General features: G+C 41.4%; 1 protein-coding gene across 2 annotated transcripts in view; it reads left to right on the forward strand.

Annotated features, from left to right (window-relative positions):
- LOC109409696 (PAS domain-containing serine/threonine-protein kinase) overlaps positions 1 to 19692 on the forward strand; it is a 49930-nt gene extending 30238 nt beyond the window's left edge. For both annotated transcript variants that reach the window (XM_019683176.3, XM_019683185.3), the window contains exons 4-7: positions 4116 to 5170; positions 5239 to 6200; positions 10240 to 10380; positions 17461 to 19692. In XM_019683176.3, coding sequence (XP_019538721.3) covers positions 4116 to 5170; positions 5239 to 6200; positions 10240 to 10380; positions 17461 to 17921 — 2619 coding nt within the window. In that variant the 3' untranslated portion in view covers positions 17922 to 19692. The remainder of the gene's footprint in view (positions 1 to 4115; positions 5171 to 5238; positions 6201 to 10239; positions 10381 to 17460) is intronic.
- The last annotated feature ends 2486 nt before the right edge of the window (positions 19693 to 22178 follow it).

The following is a 22178-nucleotide window of genomic DNA, read 5'->3' on the forward strand; positions in this document are numbered from 1 at the left end:
TCCATCTTACTGGAAGAAATATGCAATGATCTGCAATATAATATCCATTGGCGTAGCTAGAATTTTTTTCTTGAGGGGGCCCAGGGCCTGACTTGAGATGACTTTTAAGCGGCGTCGGCGCTCGTTATGTGTATATGCAAATCAGCATTGCAGTTTTGAGGAATCAAAATTACTTGTTTAGATTTGTTTCTAGTTTCGTTAAACAATTCCTCCATGATTTTTTTCCATAGTTTGCTGCATTCCTCCAGAGATTCTTTCAAGAATTCATCTAGGGGTTCAACCACACATTTATTCGGGGATTTGCCCTGGGATATCTTTAGAGCTTCCTTCAGTAATTGTTCAAATACTGTTTTCGAGGTTTCCTTCAGGAATTCGTCCAGAGATCTTATAAGGTATGGCTGCAGGTATTCCTTCAGAGATTTCTTCAGGGATTTCTCCACATATTCCCTTTTCCGCTAGATATTGCTCCAATAGGTCCATCTGGAATTTTTCGAAATATTTCTGCAGGAATCTCAACCAGAAATTCTTTCAGAAGATTTAACTAGAGTTTTAAAAAAATCCAGGAATTTCTAAAAATTTGTGTACAAAAATCCTTTAGAAGTCCATCCAAGTATTCCTTCAATAATTCGGCCAGAAATTACTGCAAACTTGGATTTCTTCAGATCCTACAGAAATTCTTCCAGGAATTCACTACGAAATCTCTCCTGAGATTTCGTATGGAATTCCTGTTCGGATTGCTCCCGGGATTCATCATGGGGTTTCTTCACAAATTCCGCCTAGAATTCCTCCAGGGATTCACCCGGGAATTCCTTTTATGATTCTTTCAGGAACAACTTCCAGGATTATTTTAAAAATGCCTCCAAGAACTCTCTTGGGCTTCCTTCAGGAATTCCTCCTGGAATTCTTTAAGAAACTTCTCCAAGAATGAATCCAAGACTTCTTCCCGGAACTGTTTAAGAGATTCCCTTAAGAATTCATCTTGGGATTGCTTCCAAGATTCCTCCTGTTTTTTTTTCAGGAACTCTTCCAGGGATTCCTTCAGGAACTGCTACAATGAATCCTCCAAGAGTTCCTCAACGTACTCTTTTTAGGATACGTTCAGGATTTCCTCAGGAATTTCAACGGTTTCTTCACAGTTTTGATTTCTTCAGTACTTCCTCGTGGGATTTCTTCAGAAACTCCTCCTAGAATTGCATCAGAAATTGATCCTTGGATTTCTTCAGGAATTCTTCCTAGGATTCCTCCAAGAATTCTTCCAGGGATTCTTCCAAAAATTCCTCCGGGAATTTTTCCAGGATTCCTCTGGGAATTTTTGCGTGGATTCCTCTAAAAAATCCTACAGGGATTCGTCCAGAAATCCCTCTAGGAATTCCCCAAGAGATTCGTACAAGTATTTCTCTAGAGATACATCAAGGAATTCCTCCAGAGATTCATCCAGAGATTCATCCAGGGAATAATTTAGGGATTCCTCCTGAAAGTGCTCCATTGCTCCAAGGGAATTCTCTAGGAATTCTTCCAGGGATTTCTCATGGAATTTATACAGGGAGTCCTCCTGCAATTCCTCTAGAGATTTCTCAACGAAATTCTCTACAGATTCCTACAGGCATGACTCCAGGATTTTCTCCAGGCATTCCTCCAAGAGTTCATCCAGGGATTTCTATAGGGAATCCTCTAGTATTTCATTCAGGGACTCCTCCAGGAATATCTTCAAGAATTTCACCAGGAATTACCCCAGGAATTCCTTCAGATATTCCTCCAGGAGTTCCTTCAGGCATTCCTTCGGAAGTAACTACAACAATTTCTCCAGAAATCTTCTAGGGATTCCTTCAGAAATTTCTCCCAGAATTTATCCAAGAATTATTCCAAAAATTCCTTCAGGGATTCTTGCATTGCTCCCGAGATTCCTCATGATTTTCCTTCAAGGATTTCTTCAGGAAATGTCTCCAATAACTCTTCCAGTAATTCTACAAAGAATTCCGCCAGGAATTACCCCAGGTATTTCTTCAAGAATTGCTCCTGAGATTTATCCAGGAATTGATCCAGGAATTCCTTCGGAAATTCCCAAAGAAATTTCTCAAGGATTTTTTCCAGGAAATCCTCCATGGATTCCTCTAGAAATTATGTCAGGAATTTATTCAGGGATTGCTCCTGGAATTTTTCCAGGGATTTCTCCGGGAAATTAGGAGTTTATCAAGAAATGTTTCTACAAGAGATTATTTCTGAAATTCCTTTAGGATGATGGTTAACCTGGGCTTGTTAGGGGAATATCTGTAAGTAAAAAGAAAATCGCGTTAAGTACTGTTCCTTTGAATTCCACTAAGAATTTGCATCCTTTGACAGATACGTATTTCGACCTCAACTGTAAGGTCGAAATACGTATCTGTCAAGGGATGCAAATTCTTTGTGGAATTCAAAGGAACAGTACTTAACGCGATTTTCGTTTTACTTCCTTTAGGAATTTCTTCTGAAAGGGGTTCCTCTTAGGATTTTTCCAGAGCTTCCTCCAGGAATTCTTTCGATGATTTCTCCAGAAGTACCTCCAAGAATTCCTCCTGGAATCCCTCCAGAAATTCCTCTGCTCTTGGGAATTTATCTAGGATTTTTTTCAGAAATTTCTCCAGGGATTCCTCCTAGAATTCCTTTAGAGGTTCTGTTGGAATGCATTCAGGGATTCCGCCAGGAATTTATCCAGAAGTTCCTCCAGGCATTCCTCCTGAGATTCCTTCAGAAATTGCTTCAGGGATTCCTCCAGGGATTTTTCCAAGAATTCGTCCAGGAATTCTTTCAAGAATTTCTTCAGAAATTTCTCAAATGATTCCTCCAGGAATTCTCCAGGGAAATTTCTCCAGGGATTCCTCCCTGATTTCCTCGAAGGATTCCTTCAGGATTTCTCCCAGGGTTTGCTACAGGAATTTGTTGAATCCTCCAAGGATTCATCCAGGAATTCCTCCAGAGATTTCTCAAGGAATTCATCTAGGGATTGCTCCAGGAATTCTACCAGAGGTCCCTCCCAGAGTTCCTCTAGAGATTCCACCAGGAGATTCCTTTCTAGGAGTTGCTTCAAGAATTTCTCAAAGAATTTCACTAAGGATTTCTCCAGGAACTCCTCCTGGGCTTCCGCCAGAAATTTGTCCAGAAGTTCCTCCATGCATGGCTCCTGAGATTCCTCCAGAAATTGCTTCAGATATTCTTCCAGGGATTTTTCCATGAATGCTCCCAGGAATTCTTCCAAGAATTTCTCCAGAAATTCCTCTAAGGATTCCTGCAGCAATTCTTCAAGGGATTCCTCAGGCATATTTCCAAGAGGAATTCTTCCAAGAACTTCTTAAGAAATGTTTCTAAGGATACCTCCAGGATTTCCTCAAGAGGTTTCGTCAGAAATTTTTTCCGGAGATTCCTCTCAGATTTCCTTCAGGGAATCCTCCAGGGATTTCTTCCAGGGTTTGCTACAGGAATTCATCCAGGAATTTCTTCAGGGAGTACTCCAGGAATTTCTCCTAGAATTCCTCCAGGCATTTTTCCAGGGTTTCCTTCAGGTATTCCTTCAGAAATTCCTCCAGGAATTCTTTTAGGAATTGCAATCCTCTACGAATTTATCCAGGAATTCCTCCAGAGATTTCTCTAGGAATTCATCTTATTCATGTCATAAATCCCTAATTCATGCCCAGAAGTTCCTCCAGGATGTCCTCCAACGATTCCTCAAAGAGTTGCTTCAGGGATTTCTACAGGAATTGCTGCGGGGGTTTCTCCAAGAATTCCTAGCTCCTGGAGTTCGTCCAGAACCTCCTCCAACGATTCGTCCATAAATTTGTCTAGGAACTCCCTTAAGCGATTCTTCAAGCGATTTTTTCAGAAATTTCTCCAGTGATTGCTCTCATAATTGCCCTAGAATTTTTCCTTTCAGAAATTCCTCCAGGAATTCTTACAGGATTTACTCCAGGCATACCTGCAGGAATTCCTCTAGGGATTTTTCCAGGAATTCCTCCTCCTCTAGCTCCTCTAGCTACGCCAATGATAATATCCCTATTGGAATTTCTTCTAGAACTACTGCAGTCTATCTCAACAAAATTCATGACATTGTACTAGAGTGAACTTCACCCATTCACTTATTTTAGGTATGCTTAGACTTCACAACGACTTCCACGAGTAACAATCGGACCGATGCAACATCTTGTTCTGCATCTTCGAATATTGTAACAGAACATGCCATTACCCAGGAGAAATCGCCCAATAAAGCTGAGGCAACGGAAGCTTCCGGACTGCTCAGCGCAATTGTTGTCAGTTCTGTACCGGAAAACCTGCTCTATCTGGAGAGTAATAGCGAAAACAACCGAAATTATGCCAATCTGTCCGGATCGGTTAGTTGTAATGCATTGAAGTCTGCAACCTCAGTTGCTACTTCAACAAGGGAAACTCTCACCAAACCTCCGGCACTGGAGGACTGCTCCAATTTGGTCGATTGTGATTTGCTAACACCCGTCAACGAATGCCTCAATTTGCTAGGTGGTAAGAACAATTCCGCCGAAAGCCCTTCCAAGGAACAACTCTACACATCCGAGGACATCAATTCGGTGCTGCTGAAACACTCCACCAGCGAAGATTACTCCGCCCCTTTGAGTGCTCCTCCGACCGTTACAACGCCTCGATATATCAAACCCTACGAGTTGGCGAAGACGATGGTCACGTCGACTCCGGATCAGCAGAAGCGACATTCGGCGGTTGGAACCCTCCCGGTCCCGGTTGGACCCCGGCGATCAATCTACTCAGATGGGAAGTATCGTGGAGAGGCCATTCACTACGATGGCAATGTGATCGACATTCTGTACACCATCTCGAACCAGACGCTGCCCTGCGGCCGGAAGGTCTACTGCATCTGGGTGAGCCGAGATCCGGACTCGTCGTACAACAACCTGGATGAGGACGAGGACAAGCACCAGAATCTGACGTTGACGTTCAACAGTATCACCAGTACGGTGGACAATTCGCTTGGGCAGGCGATCAAAAATACGGCAGCGGCGCAGCACTCGGAACGACCGAGTTCGGTTTCGCGGATGTCGCAGTGCGATGAGGATTTGACTCACGGGGAGTACAGCAAGTACTACACGCTGGTGAGGCACATCGGGAAGGGTGCATACGGGTACGTGAAGTTGAGTTATCGGAATTCGGATAGGTAAGTGTGGTTTTACTGAACAGGCTTGATGTAGCTTGATAAGCATACATTTTCTTGCTGGTTTCCAGGTTATTGGTGATATCGAAGTTTATCCTGAAGGAGAAGCTCGTTCCCCAGTTCATGATAACGACGGACGACAAACGGGAGATCCCAATGGAAGTGTACCTGTTGACGCACGTGAAGCATCCGAACATTGTCAATATGTTCGATTGGTTCGAAAACGACAAGTTCTTCCAGGTGGTGATGGAAATTCACGGTTCCGGAATGGATCTGTTCGAGTTTATCGATCGACGACCCGTCATGACCGAGAAGTTGGGCTGTTTGATATTCCGACAGATTGCCAACGCGGTCGCTTTCCTGCATTCGTTGAACATTCTGCATCGGGACATCAAGGATGAGAACGTTATCATCGATCATAATTTCCATATCAAGCTGATTGACTTCGGATCGGCCACGTTCGTGCAGGAGGGACAGCTGTTCTCTACCTTTTATGGCACGACCGAGTACTGCAGTCCGGAAGTGTTGGCGGGTAATCGATATTCCGGACCGGAACTGGAAATGTGGGCTCTTGGTGTGACGCTGTACGTGCTGATGTTCTTCGAAAATCCTTTCGTGGATGTCGAGGAAATCTTGCAGTCCGAATTGATCATTCCGCATGAAATCAGCGAAGAACTGGAATACGTTTTGCTCTCCTTGCTGGACAAAAATCCGAAAACTCGAATCACCATCAAAGAACTGCTGGAAACGGAATGGATGACGCAGGAAATTAATACATCCCAGTTCAACTTTGCCAAAATTATCCCCTGCGAACCGTACGAAACCAATCCGGAGAAGTACTACGTAGATCCGAACATCTGCTCCAGCCAAACGGGACTGTCCACCTCGCCGCACAGCCTTTCGATGGTGGACGACGTAGATGGGGAAGATGACGACGAAAACGCACACATGGATGACTCGTTTATTGATCCGGATGAGATGTTGGATGATGATATTTGTCCACTGTCGCATGACGATGAGCTGGGATCGGATGGTAAGAAATCTTTGATTTTTTTCAGAATAGATTTACATTAAGACTGAACATAATTCAGAAATTCGCTCAAAACCTATAAAGTATGCACAGAAGTAAAAGTGTGTTTATATGTACATCTGATTAACCCTAAAAGGAATACCTGGGGTCCATTGGACCCCAGGCGCCTTTCAGAGCTCGTCTTTGATGGAACACACTCAGCGAGGTGACGAAACTGAGGCCATGAAGGTATCCCTTTTAGGGTTAAATACACCGTTCAATACTATTTTTATGGGATGAGAAAAAAACATGGGTTTGGGAACCGAGAAGTGTCACAGTGAAAGAATTTTTGAAAAATATTGGACCGGGCCTTCACAGTTTATGACCAAAGTTTGTATGGAGAACTTGAGGTGTTCAATTTGTTCTGGCAGCACTGCACGAGAGCCGGTTACCACGCGGCATGATTTGGACGATGAGGCAGCGATGTAAGTGTCGGTTAACAGACGTCAAAATGACAGGAGCATAAATGTCAGGAGTGAGTAAGAAGGAAAGACGTCAACCTAAAATTGTAAATAATAACAGAAGAAGTAGCGTAGCGTAAATAAAATGAAATCCTTGTGTATAGAAGTTTGAGAAGTGTAAAGAAGTTATTTTTGAATTGAAATTTGTTGGAGCTAAGCTTCACTTTAAATAAGTTTCGCGAGTGGTAAAATCACAAAAGGTGATAGATAGGCCCGTTTAACATTCGGAGATAGTAAGTGTGACCAAATTATGTAATTCAACGGGCCACTATTTACATGTAAAATTAATCCGTAGCATTCGTTGAGCAACGGTGAACTTGTTACCGATTCCAGGACCCAGACTAGCAGGACAGGAGAGTTTGTAGGACGGAGACTCCGCTCGAATATAAGATTAGGTAGACGCACACGACGGGACAGAAACAACGGCACAGTGTAGAAAGTTGAGCTCACTGTGGCCAAAATTGTGGTTGCGTTGCCCCTTCGGAAAGTAGGCAGGAAAGCCAGGAAGGAGGGAAATCAAACTTAAATTTTTGATCTGCCATAACGTAAAACGGCTGATTTTCAAAAACGGTTTGTTGATCCGAAATTCTGACCCGAACACAATTGATATGCACATTAGAACGTGCATACATTTAAAAGTTTTCGGTGTTCTCATTCGTTTCGTTATTTTCGAACCAATTTTGATTGTTTTTTTTTTCAAGGATGTAATTCTGAGGAAAGGTGAGGATGTAATTCTGAGGTGGTAGGAATAAATTATTTAACTATTACTAAGTATTTTCATGAGCAATGCTATTTAAATACCGTACTTTCCTATAAATCATTTTAAAATCATTATTTTCTAAAGGAAGCTTATCGGAACATCACCTATTTGCACTAAAATAAATTAAGAACCTTCTTGCACTAAAACAAAAAGAACATCCCTGAATTCACAAAAGACAGCATATTCATAACAATCTTTCAAAAACAAGGTTGTCTATGTGAAGCTCTTTGAAACACCTCCATGTTAACCGAAACACTTAATTTTGCACTAGTTCCTAAAGTCCTACAATCCTCAAGTTCTATATAGCTAATCAAGCGTATGCGATGGCATGCAATCAATTATCAGGAATTACCTTTGGGGTTATCCTCTGGAGTTGCTTCTGAAAATTCCTGTTGTAGTTACTTTTGTATGGGAATCTCTATGAGGTAGAATCGATAACAAGAATTCCAAGAGGAATTGCGTGAATAAGCTTTAGCAGGAACGTAACAAAAGCTCTAAATATAATTCCTACCAGGAATTTCTGGAGAAACCCTCCGAACGAACTTCTAAAGAACTCCTAAGGCAATACTCATATGAATCTTTTGAAGAAATCTCCCGAGGTAACTCCAAAAAAGGAAATTCTGGGAAACCAAACAGGGAACTGTTGCAGAAATCTCAAGAAAAAAAAACACTTGGAGGATTCCCCAGGTGGATAAACTCTACTCCCGTAAAAATCTCTGGAAGAAGCTTCAGAAGGAATCTGCCAGTGAAAACCCTGGGAGATTCTTGAAACAAACTTTTGAAGATTTTTGAAGGATCCTGGAAGGAACAAATAGTTCGGAAATACCCGGTAGGGATTTTCTTAAGGAATTCTCAGATAAATGCCCTTAGAGGAATGCCTAAAGGAAACTCTTGCAGGAATCCCCCGAGATATTCTAGGAGAAATCCCAAGAGGGAACTCCTGAAAATCCTAAGGCATCCTCAAAAGGAACTTCTGAGAAAATCTAGTACAATTTCTGAAGATGTCCTGGAACATTCATGAGATAGAACACCTGGAAAAACCCTCTGAAAAACTTGTGAAAAATCGACGGGGGATCATCTGGAGAAATTCCAGCAGTTCCGGAATTCCCAGAAAAAAAAACAAAAGGAATCCCCAGAGGGAACTACTGAAGGAATCGCTAGAGGAATCTACTGGCGAAATCCTCTGAGTGAACTGTTGAAAAAATCTCCAGGGGGAATTTCTGGAAGAGTCTTCAGAAATTCTTCCTCGAAGTTAGATAAGGTTAAGTGTCTTAATAATGAGATCTGCAGCCCAAGGCTGTTTCATTTCTTACGGAATCCCTTTAAACATTTGCTCAAAATTCCGAGATTTCTTCATAGTTTTTTTCCAAGACTTCCTACAGGAAATTTTCTATGGATTCCTTTTGAAATGGCTCCATGGGTCAAGGAATCGGTTCGTGAAATCTTCCATGAATTCTGTCAGAAAATGCTCCAGCATTCTTCCGAAATTCTTTTAGGGATTCTGTAAGAAATTCCTCCAGGGGTTCGTTTAGATATTCCCTTAAAAATTCAAAAATTTCTTATTCAAGGGAGGTTTCCGTTGATTCGATCTGAAACTCCGCCAGGGACTTTTCCAGATTTTCAGATATTCTTTTCGAAAATGGGTATTCCTCCAGAGATTTTTGCATTTTTGCCTTCAGTGATACCTACTGAAACTCGTACAGGGATTCCTTCAGGAGATCTTCCGTGTATTTTCTCTAGCATTTCCTCTGCGGATTCTTTGAGATATTCATTCAACATTTTTTCAAAAATATTTCCTACGAATTTCTACGGGATTTCCTATAAATATTCGAAAAGAGATTTGTCCGGGATTCTACATTGAATTTTTTCAGCTATTTCTCCAGATATTTCAAAAGAGATTTCTTCAGAAATATGTCCACTCCACTTCGGAAAATCCTTCAGTAACTTTATTAGAGGACTAGGTACTCATTTTTTAATTTCTCAATAAATTCTTCTACGAATTCACCCTAGGGTTTCCCAGAGTTCCTCTAGGTATTCCTCCAAGAATGAATTCAGGGATTTTTAAAGAAATTCGACTAGACATTCCTTCAGAAACTCCTTTAGGGATTCTTTTAGAAATGTATCCACGGATTCCTTCTGAAACATCTTCAGAGGCTTCTTTTGTATTTTGAGGATTTCTTCAAGAAATACAGCAAGGTTATTCCAGTTTTTTTTTTAGAAAATCCTCTAGAATTTTCTGTAAAGTATCCTCCGGAATTTCTGCAAAAAAATCTACAAGGATTCATTTTTACATTATTCCTGTACTTTCGTCAGAAATGTCTCTTGGGATTCTATCAAAGATTCCTCCAGGGATTTTTCGAAAGTTTTTGCACAACAAATTACTACAGGCGTTCTTGAATGAGTCGCTGAAGAAATTGCTTAATATCTGCATAATCCCAGTAAACACTCCTAAAGATACCTCAGAAAATACCTACAAGAAATTTAAAAAAAAAACGGAAGTCTTTTCTGAAACGATTCTTGAACGAAATTCGCTGAAGCAGCAGACTGTCAGGCTTATTCTGCGCGGCGTGTGAGGTGAGACGAGTCGAATGAGGTGACAAAAGTCGACTCGCCCCATTTGATTTACATTAGTCGTCTCACGTCACGTGAGACGAAACCGTCCGTCTCACCTCACACGCCGCGCAGAATAAGCCTGTGTAATTTAGCAAATTCTATGCATAATAGTAGATCATTCAAACGAATGATGCAGATATTTTGTTTATCACATCTTTCCCGTTTTCAGAAAACCATCCTGGAAGAGAGGTGAACATCCTATCAACCGGGCTCACCAGTCTATCTCTAAAAGAAGCGGACGGCACGTGCATCAGTTTGGTTGATGGTGAGCGAGTCGGCCATCCCGGATCAGCGCACCACCCAGCAACAGGTAATAAAATAACCACCGGTTCGTTGTTCTACCCGAGCCACGGCGGTGGTAATTCAATGTTCAATGTGTCATCATCGTCGTCTCCCGTGGTTGGTGTCGTCGGTGTCCAACATCTGTCCAAGAATAGTACTAACCGTATATCCGAGCCTTGTGTCGGTCCCTCCATACTAACAGCGAAAACATCCGCTAACAATGTCGCCACGAAAACTACTTCTACTATCATGAGTACCACTACTACTAATACTACTTCCCGTAGCATCATCTCCGACCCAGTTCCCATTTCCGCCAGTAGTTCCGCGAAGCTCACCCACAATAGCAGCAACACTAGTGTCAGTAGCCATAACAGTAACTCAATCAGTACTAGTCACAGTAGACCGAAGCTCCTAGAATGCGACAGTAGCAGTTGTAGTACACAAACTGCTGCAGCCCACTCGTTGCCCATTCGGACGGTCTATCAGCCTCACCTCTCCACGACGACCGTGACGCGACATTCGTTCTGCGACGTAGACTGCCTAGTGGCGCCACCACCAGTCAAATGTACCTACTCCATTTTGAACAGTAGCAGCAGCGCTAACACGATCAGTAGTTTGAACATAGAGGAAGACTACCCATTCGATAGTAGTAGCACCTTCAACACCCCGACCAACTCTTCCTACTCGGCCGCAGCCGGCATAGGTTCATCCCTCCCTACGGCGACCACCGTCCTCAGCAGCGATCGTAGTAGCCCCCGCCTTTCCAAGTCCGTTTCTCCCCAACAACATCCTCAAAAGCTCATGTTCCACGACGAATCACCTCACCTTCTCCTCCTGGAAGCCTTCCCATACGCCGCCTCATCTTCCTCGACCAGTCCCTGCAGTTCTCTGACATCGTCCAAATCGGAGAACAACATTTTCGATGGCACGTTTGCCACGTTCAACTCGATCTACGATGTGGTCAGCTTGAACGATGTAAACGAGGCCAGCACATCGGGGATGAGCTTCCCGAGCTATGCCATGAACGATCTCTCGAAGGCGCAGATTTTGAACACCATTTCTAGCACCAGCAGCGATTTGCGGTTGGACAAGAAATAGTGCGAGTAATTGATCTAAATTCCACCAATTTGCTTTTGTTGGGAATATTGATAGGATCTTGTTAGATTTTTTTTTTGCATCAAATGCTAGTTTTTTAACAAAACATTTATTTAGATTGGTGGGATTTAGCGAATGTTCTGTATCCTTTTGATGTTGAACAAAAATCATTGAAAAAATCTTGTAAACATGTTTTTAGATACGGAATCAATGCTGTTCTTTCTGTTGACTTGATTTTATTGTTTACTACCTATTCAATAATTTTCAACTGATCACCTTTGTAATTAGAAAAAACAATATCCCCAGTTTCGTTTTTAGTAAGTAATAAACCAATATTTCCCAAAACAAAAGGATAGATCAGAAAACTGGACCCCCTGCAAATGCACATGATCACTATTAACAAAGCCAAATAGAACCTTTCCACGTACCAAGTAAAATAGCTAATCAACATAACAACGCATCAGCACATGTTTTCGAGCAACAGCTACAAGTGCACCTTATAAGGCTTTAACCCAGGCAAACAATAATAACAATACTAACCGGAAGTCAAAAACTGCTAAGCACACAAGAGACAAAGAAACCCCCTTTTTTCTAAATGATAAATGTTGTTGCGGGAAAGCGCCTGGAACGCTGCATTTGATGTTTTGAATTCTGAAATTACAGAACAAAAAACATATAACAATCTAACCGTAGTGTGATATCAGAGTAATGCCAAGCAATCTAATCGTACATATAGAAACTTATTAGAAATTACCTACGTTGAGTACGTCTAGTGCTAGAGAAACAAAAGAGACAGAGTTTCCCCTTTTATCTGGTAAGCAAATTTGAGGAAGTTTATTGTTTTTTTACCATGCCACCTTCCCTTTTCCCACCTATAGTTAATGCTCTAGTTAAATGTGAATGTTTAGTTGCTGTTACGGAAGAATAATCGTATTAGGATGCCCCTTTTAAAAAATAATCAATGTTTGAAAAGTCATCATAGCCGATCGATCGATATGACTCGATTAATCTTGAACCTGTTAGCTTGATTTTTCGTACACGAGAAGGTCTGACCTTGTCGCATATCGTAATTTATTATTTGTATACACATTCGGGTGTGGCTTGGTTTTTGAAAGTTTTTGAAAACCATAGTGTTTGTGCTTATCTAGATTCGAATAACATAAAAAGAGAATACACCGAATTTTAGTCGAAAGTATTGAGGTTTATAAGTGACGCATGCGCCTTGAAATAAATAATCTGGATACCGCTTAAACGAACGCATTCAAAAGTCTTAGATTGTAATGACAATTAAATGGCTTAGAGCCGATTTCTTCACCTCGGCTTTACCGGTAAGCCAGGCTTATCTATATAGTTAAACCAGGTTTTACGATCAAGCAAGGGTGAAGAAATCGCCCCTTAGATATCTGTAATGCCATGATTAGTACACATTTTATACATTTTTGAGTAGTAGCAATGGATAGCTGGTGAATTCTGAAACATACCTTTAATCCCAAGAACTTTTCTAGGTTCGTGCAGGTCTATGTTTAGAGATCCACCCAAAATTCACCTAAGAACTTTCCAAGATTTCCGTTTTTTTACTTACATTTTTTGTACGAATTCTTGCAGAACTGTTCCTGGGGAGAGAACGTGTCGAAGGTTTTCTTTCTGAAATTTCTCTTGTGTTTTGTTTTTTAATTAATCTCTGAAATTTTCTCTATTCCTTCTACCATTTTTCCCGGAATTACTCAAACAATTTTGCAAGAATCCAGCTAGGAAATCCTACCAAAATGTTCTTAATATTCATCCAATTCCTACCCCACTAAAGTTGTAAGGTGTCTTAAGTATATAATGATAATAATAGCAATAACAATAATAACAAGACCTTCCGCAGATGGGCGACGTCATACAGTTCTGAGCAAATCTTTGGGGGGACCCTATCTAGCACAGCGACGATGGAATGTGAATGGCAGAAGAAGAGCGACAGTGTAATGAAGTTGGGAGACATGAACGCGATCGTTGTAACCGCTCAGAATGCACGTGGGGCTACCCGGTACACCAGAAATCAGGCTGCATCAGGACTCGATTTCGTGCACAACATTTGGTAGAAAAATTCAATACGGTCCACGAGCGTACGGCGAAATGCTTCAACATGGTGCTGGAAGACCCCATGCGTATACCAGGTTCATTACCAGGAGTTTCACTTATCTTCAGCCGAAGGACCAAAACATAGCTGATTCAACAACGTGTAGATTTGGACCAATAACGTGCCGTTTTATCTATGTACAAGGTGCTGTCGTTGGTAATAGCGAGGAAGATTTAGGACCAACAACAAGGTGCCCACAACGAGATGACTGACGAACAAAAAGGGTATCGCAAAAATACGCAAGGCTGCGAAAATGAGGTCATCATAGATACGGTCATTGTAGGTCAAGCCACTGAAATGCAGAGCAAGTTGAGCAAACAATTCAGTACTGCACTCGTACCTTCTCAAGGCACTGCAGTTGTACACGGTAGATTTGAACGTCATCGTGTTGGTGCAGCACGCGATGGGTATGTGGAACACGCCTCTACAAATTACCGCCGTTGTAGACCAGAACTCACAGAGTTAAGAGGGGAACATTCCAAGGTCTCTATAGTTCTGCCTTTCAATGAATCATCTCAGCAGAGCACTCATCCAATGCAACTATGGCTATCAACTGACAAGTAAGGGCAGGAGCACAAGAATTATTTACACCTTATTTATGGACGACCTGAAGCTATTGGCGCAATCAATGCAGAGGTTGTATCAACTGTTGCAGCTTATGTCGGTGTTCAGCAAACGACATCCGGATGGAGTTTGGAATTGACAAATGTCGGTCAGTCCAGTGGTAAAGTGAACCAAGACTGACTTCGAGGCGCTTGAACGCACAGTACGAGTGGAGTTCAGCAAGCATCGAATGCACCAATCCAAGTCGTCCATTGCGAGAGTCACCGTGCCACACGCAGTAGGAGGAAGAGGCGTTACCGATATCCAGGCACTATGTGTCGTCCAGATCCAGCAGCTGCGGGTATATTTCGTAGAAAGCCAAAACCGTCACAAAATGACCACGGCTATAGCTCCCTGCTTCTGACGCAGGAAGATTAGCGGCTAAGATGCGACGTGAAGACCGTAGACGAGTTGATCGTAACGTAGAAGCAGAAGGAGTTGCATGGGACGCACCTCCTTCAACTGGAGTTCGGGGACATCGATAAGGAAGCGTCGAACGCGTTACTGGTGCGTGGTGACTTATTCTAGGAAACAAATGTTTCATGATAGCCATCCAGAACCGGGTAATTGCGACGGAGAATTACCGTTGATACATATTGCACGAAGACGTCTAGGACCACTGTAGGAATTTCAACTCAGTAGGAGAATCTATCGAGGCTGTTCAGTGTTACCTGGATCAGTCTACCTGGATCGTCACAACGAAGTTGCTAAGATTATACACTAACAGCTTACATTAGAGAACAACTTGGCCGACAGATTTGTACCCTCCTATAAGAATCAGCCGGATCCGGTTCTAGAAAATGGTTGCATAAAGCTGTACTAGGATCGCGAGATCAATACGGACGTCCTCATTCGTGTCAACAGGTTCGATATTGGGGCTTACGACAAAAGTATGAAGCGTGTTACCCTCATCGACATCGCTATACCGTTTGACTATAGTGTCTAAACAACGTTCTCCGGCAAGATTGCGTTGGAGCAGATGTGGCCCCAGGACGACATCCATATTGTCCTCTCGGCAACTGGTGTAGTCCCTAAATCTCCCCTAAGTCCCTAGACGAGCAGGAATTGAACAAGGATCTGGAAAGCATCCTCAAAGCGGTGATTATTGGAACCTGCAGTAGTGATACGGTCCCTGACTCATCACAACTGAAAGCACATTCAAATACAGACTCGTTAGGATAAGAAAAAAACGACTAATGAGATTCACAAGGCCTAATCTACTTTGAAGTATAGATTGCCCGGGGTAAGTGAAGGTTTCCTGCCGAGATTTTTCCCCAACTTCTTCTGGTATTCTTCTATACTTTTTCAAGTATTCTCATAGGTTTTCATTTTTCTCTTTATTTTGTCCAGAATTTGTTTCGGAATCATGTCCGAAATCCTCCAGGAATGTTAATTGTTTTGACGATTTCGCTTAAAGTTTCTCTCGGAAGTCTACCATCATTCCTTTCAGTATTTCTGAGGAAAAACCGCCGGAGGAATTCTAGAAGCAATCCCGGGAGAAATTCTCTTATTTATTCCAATGAATTCCGGAACGTAATCCCAAGAGAAACTCCAGAAGAAAATCTGTCGGGAAAGTTGAGTAAAATTTAGCTACCGTTAGATCGCCATTCAGCGCTCATGCTGCATTCATCACTGGTTTCATACGATTTGAATATAAATCATATGAAACGAGCGGTGAATGGCAACCTCGCTATATTGGAAAACAGCCGGGAGGAACTCTGGTAGAAATTCCGGGAAGACCTCAAATCGAAATCCCTAAATGGTATCCGAGAGAGAACCCACGATGAACTTCGGGAGAAAATCAGTAAAAAAAAACTCTGGAAGAAATCCCTGCAAGAAGCTGGCAGAGGTCTCGGAAGGAATTATGCAAGTAATGGTGAAGGATGTCAGAGGGAGATCCTATGAGAAATTCGAAAAAAGCTAGGAAAAAAACATGAAAAAATTGGAAGAAATTTCAGAAACATCATGTGAGAAGCTGTAGGATAAATACCAGGAACTTCTACAGAAATGCTGAGAATATCCTCATGAATAATCGCGAAGAAATTACTGGATATGACAATATTAGGACAATCTCTGGACTTTTGGAAAAATCCGGAAAAATCTGTTGGAGAAATTCGAGAAAGAACTCCCGCAGAATATCGTATGATATTTTCGCAGAAATCCATGGAAATCACCAATATAACTTCTGCAGAAACCCCGGGAACTCAGAGTCCTGGAATGAATCACTAAAGAGGGAACCACTTGAACGTGTAGCTCAGAATTGGAAGAAAAACATGTTCTTTTTCTATGTTTTTTGAATCTCGAATATACAATACAATCAACGAATTCTTGTAAAGTAAACATTACATTTGAGTAGTTAGTAATTAGTTGTTCATGAACATTGAATCCTAGTCATAGAAATAACAAAACATATAAATGTTAACGGTTAACGATAAAAAGTAAAAGGTAAAAAATGTAAACAGTTAGTAATTTACGGTCATATTTAGTTAATTTTTAACAGTTTCGAAGAGAGACGAACCAGCCAAGGGCTGAAAGTCTCTTAAATAAAGACAAATCAATCAATCAACAGTTTCGAAAGTTGACTTATCAATGTAGAGGAAGTTTTGTATTTTCGGCAGTTTTGTTCTCTTCGTCATGGTTTTTTTTTAACCTGTTGAACTCAAAGTTCACATCAAATCTTACCCAATCAAGCTGAATTATACAACCAAGTTTCAGGCAATTAGAATAAAAATTACCAACTTTAAGGCAATTTGGCTGATAATTTCCCCAAAGCCACTCGCGACGAAAAGAAAAAACCAGTCGGTAACACCCAAATTTACAAGTTTCAAGGTATGTGCCATTGTCGCATGAAAAAATGACTTTTCAAACATTGATTTTGATGGGAGACACCCCAATAGACATCTTTCCCAATATCGTATCGTAAGCCCCTCCCCTTTTTTGTTCATTTGACGTTGTTCCACTCTTAGCTCCACCCCTTTTTGCTTGTCGCACACAGTAACAAATCAAAATTGAACAACAACAAGACTATTCGGTAATTTGGTACTGCTTTACTATTGCATAACGAAAAAAATAGCTCGAAATTTCACTAATTATTCAATTGAGAAACGCACACTGAATCGCTTTCATCTTCTCTTTGTTTTACTTTGTTTCTTTCTCTCTTCCATAATCCGTTCCGTGAAATATTGCTTCGGGTGCTTTCTTCCCCGCTCGCCTGTTTTGTGTGAAATGTGGTGGTGATATGGTCATATTCCGTTTTTCCCCGTATTTTTCCGGCGCCTCGTTTCGCAGGAGCTTCACTAGAAGAAGACATTTGTGATACAGAAGAAAGTGAGATACTGCTGGTGGTGTTGAATGGCGATGATGGGGAGCATGGCGGAAATGATGATTACGACGATGATGAACGTCGGCGAAGGGATGAAGGTGGAGACGCCGCAACGGAAACGATATCACAGTGGGATCCGTCCAGTAGCACCAGTTGTTGCAGTGTTGGTGGCCGAGGCGGTGGAGATGACCCCAGCCCGTACAACTCGCCCAGCAAAAGTGATCGGCACAGAAGACAGCAACAGACGAGACGGAGACGAGCGTGGGAAACGAACCATCCGATTGTAGTGGTGACCGCGCTAGATCCGGATTGTAATAGCAAAAGTGAGCTGGTCATCAGCGAGTGTGACTATAGCAATGATAGCTTCGAGGAGGATGCAGACGATGGCGCGGAAGAACCCGCCTGCAACACCCCTCGGAAAAGCTAACTTCTTTTTGAGCATTCCTTTCACAAACCAAAACAATACGATACTCATTTTGTTAGAAACTCAACCCGGCAATAGAAAAACACGCGCAAAACTATATAAAACGTTTATTTTTTTAGTCGGGAGTACCCTGTTTAGCGCTTTGTTACTTCGACATAGTGCCGTTTGGCATAATGCCCTTTTGGCAGAACAAAATGTATGTTCCTTATTTTACAATTGGCTGTTCTTCATGTTGGGTCAAATAGCGTTTTACCAAATCTACCAGTTTTACCAAATTTAAAGGCATTATGCCAAATAGCCGTTACGTCGAATGGGATACTTCCTTTTTTTAGTCGTAGCCGAAAGGAGAGAGTACTATAGCTAAGATCCACTGATAGGATAGTGCAAATCAGACTCGATATAACTAAATTCTTAGAAAAAAAAACAAAGAGTCGTACACAACAGTAACAGTAGAAGTATTAGTAGAAAAGAATAAGTAAGAAAATTTGACAAAAAAATAAAGCACACAGATACACAAACAAGTTTAGTAGCATCTATCGAAATCAGATTATATCATTGTTGAACAGATTATAAAATGATTGATTTTAAAATATTAAACAAAAAACTGATAATTAGCAATGGAAACCTTCCCGAAGGTGTTGTAGGTGAAAGAAAGCAGTCTTTTTCATAAAGCGCTCGATTAAAAGGTTTAAACTTCAGTAAAGGTGCCGGCGTTTTCTCTACAACGAAAGAACACTCCCATCTTCAACTGGTTTTCATTTGTTTATTTCACATCTATTGCATACTGGGATGCATAATCGGTTTTGTTTCTTGTGTACAGCTCATAATAATATAATGACTCTAATGGTATGAGTTTCCTTTAGTTTGTATATTTGTTTCTCTAAATTTTATTCAACTTTTTTTTTTGTCTTTTCTTTGAACAATATGCGCTACTGATTTGTCCAGTAAGGTTCTGTTTTCAACAAAGGTTAAATTCTAACGACGATAGAAAACGACTACACACACAGTCAGTTTATGCACGCAAGTCAGCTTCTGTGTCGTTGCATCATCGCCTCGACGGAAGTCGATTGTAGCGATGGGTTTCGAACAAGCACATTGATTTGTTTTCTCCCTTTCTATACACATGTGTTTTTTCTATGTTCTGACGATGACTTGGTAGCAAACAACGGAAACTACAATGTTATACATGTGTTTTTTGGTTGAGCACTTTTTATTGAAATTTGTAGTTTTTCGTAGCTTTCTTTCTTACTCGTTTATTTTTCAGTAGATCGGAATCGTATGTATGTGTAACGCAGATGTAATTGACAGCAAATGATAACGATTGGTAGTTTCCTTCTTGTTTCAGTGTTTCGGACTCCCATCAGATGACACGAAACGAAATTTGAAACTGACTTGAAACAAAATTTGAACGACATGAAGAGACTAGCAGAACTTCCTGTACAGGAAGTTTTCAGGTAAGTGGTCACTTTCATTGTGTTATCTCGCAAATTCCCAACAATTGTTCGTAAAAACCTAAATATGTACTATAACTGGCATATCTATAACTGTAAAATCAGTTGAGGATTTAGTGACAACTGCATGAGTGTGAAAGTTGCTTCCATAGTACAGTGAGGTGAAATTAATCAAAAAAATGTTTAAACTCCTATTTTGGAAATTTCTTCGACATTGATTTTGGGATATTCTTCGGCATTTTTCTGGGGATTTCTTAAATACTGCCTTTCTTTTGGCAATTCAATTTGACAAATTCTCTTTGAAAATGATAAGGAAAATTCCCTTGGAAAATGCAAATTGTTTTAAATTTATCTGGCAATAATATCTGTGGAATTCCTTTTGAAAGTTCTTTTGAAGTTTTGTTCGACAATTTCTTTATAATTTCCTTCAGTTTGCGTTTGGTTTTGTGGATTTAGAACGAAATCGTCTTTGAGAAAAAACGAAATCGTCTTTTTTCTCCGGAAATTTATTTCTTTCTGTAATACTGTCGGCAAAATTCAGTATTTTTTCTGGCCATGCGTTTGAAACTTCATTACAGTAAACGTGTTCAACGGCGGACCTCCAGGAAATGATCGCCAGGTTCTGGGATTTTGAGACCTGCCATGTCAACCAGACCCATTCAGTGGAAAAAACACACTGTGAAGAAATGTTCAACCAGACAACGACTTTGGACAAAGAAGGCCGGTTTGTGGTAAGCCTGCCAAAGAGAGTCCCGCGCAATAGCCATGAAGCGGTTCATCGGCTTGGAGAAGCGGCTCGCCCTGAACGCCGAACTCAAGGAGTCATACAAGGAGTTTATCCATGAATATCTCCTGATGGGCCACATGAATGAAAGAAGTCGACGGAGAGCAAGCCATCGGAGATCCGCGGTGTTGCGACAGGACAGCACAACAGCAAAGTTATGAGTCGCATTTGATGCATCGTGTCGCACTTCTAGAGGCATCTCGCTCAACGACGCTTCGATATGATAGTGGGACCGGTCGTTCAGAACGATCTGATAATCACAATTCTCCGATTCCGTCAGCACCGGATCGCCGTCATCGCCTATGTAGCCAAAATGTATCGGATGGTCCTAGTTCCAGAGAAAGATCAACATCTACAGCACATCCTTTGGAGAGACACGCCGGAGGAATCAGCATTCATTCAGACGCTGCTTGCTTCTTCGATCCACTGGGCCTGGTTGGGTCAGTTGTAGTCCAAGCTAAAATATTTATCCAGGAGCTGTGGCTCCTAAAATGCGACTGGAATGATCCTCTCGACGAGTCTCTGCAGGCGATGCGGACGGAATACAAGCAGAACATGGTTGCATTGGAGTCCTTATCGATTCCTCGCTGGCTTGGCGTCAGCAACGACTGCACAGAAGTGCAGCTATACGGGTTCTGCGATGCATTGGAAGCTGCGTACGAAGCGTACCTGTACCTCCGTTGTACTGCGTCGGATGACACTGTTACTGTTCGGCTGATCACCTTAAAGTCACGATTGGCGCCTCTGGAAACCCTCCAGAGGGTTTCAGCATCTTCCGCCTCGAACTGTCCTTGGAACTCTTGTCACCTGCACCTCTGGACAGACTCGATGATTGTTAAGTGCTGGTTGGCTTCGCTACCCTCTAGGTGGCTAATCGTCGTAGCAAACCGTATGTCGGAGATTCAGCACCTGACCAATGATGAAGCTTGGGGTCATGTTCCAGGCACCGTGAATCCGGCAGATCTTATCTTCCGTGGAATGTCGCCAGCACACCTTCTCAGTATCAAACACTTCAGGCCAAACATTTCAATAGGTCCTATCTGCATTTGAGAGGCTCTCTTTGTTCACTTTCTCTTTCAATTATTGCAATGTATTTTCAATGCTTTTCAACTATTTTTGCAGTACAAATCAAAAGACGATTGTTTTGACCATCGTTCAATGCAAGGAGACAATCATAATACAAATACACAGCTGAGATATTAACGAAAGAGAGGGAAACCAAAGAGAGCCTCTCTTCTGCAGATAGGACCTTTAGACATGTTTGGCCTGACTTGGCTTAATTAAAATGGAAAACTGCCCAAAATAGAAAGCCCTGGCGAGATGATCCCATTTCTCTAATTTTCAATCTCAAAAAGAAAAATCCCATAGAAATTTCTGCAAGAATGTGCAATGGAATTGCCGAAAAAACTTCGCCAAAAGAAATTACAAAGAAAATATCATAAAAAAATCACAGGACATTTTATGAATAATTTTCCAAAGCAAATATCAAAAGAATTTCCTAATCAATTCCCGTCCTAAATGGTAAAGTCGACAAAATTACCCAAGAAATTTCTAAAGGAGTTTTCAAAAAAATTGCCAAAGGAATATCCAAAAGCTTCGTAAATCTTTTTTCAGACATTATTAATGTATACTATGTAACATCTTAACTGAATACACCTTAGAGTGTATTTCAGTCTTCAACAATCATTAACGCAAACACAAGGCTGCGTAAGCGTATGCGCAGCATTGCAGGCAACACTGCTGTCAAATGTATAAATTGAATAAATCGAGCCGTCTGGCTCTCTTCTACTTGAAACTTCAACCGATCAACAAGTGTATTTTGAGTCTCCAGAAATTCCCCTCCCAAAAGTGTTAATTGAAAAAGTATTCTAATTGCAAGTCGTCGTTCTTCGTTGGTTCCTCCCAGTTGGCCGTACTGTAGTGAAATTCTCTGGTTCCGGATAACCAGACAGGAAAATTATTTTAGTAATTTACGAACTCTACAAATGGAATATCCCAAGTTATAACAGACGGAATTCCGAAAGG

This window comes from Aedes albopictus, chromosome 2 (assembly GCF_035046485.1).
Source record: "Aedes albopictus strain Foshan chromosome 2, AalbF5, whole genome shotgun sequence".
In the NCBI taxonomy this organism is placed as follows: domain Eukaryota; kingdom Metazoa; phylum Arthropoda; class Insecta; order Diptera; family Culicidae; genus Aedes; species Aedes albopictus.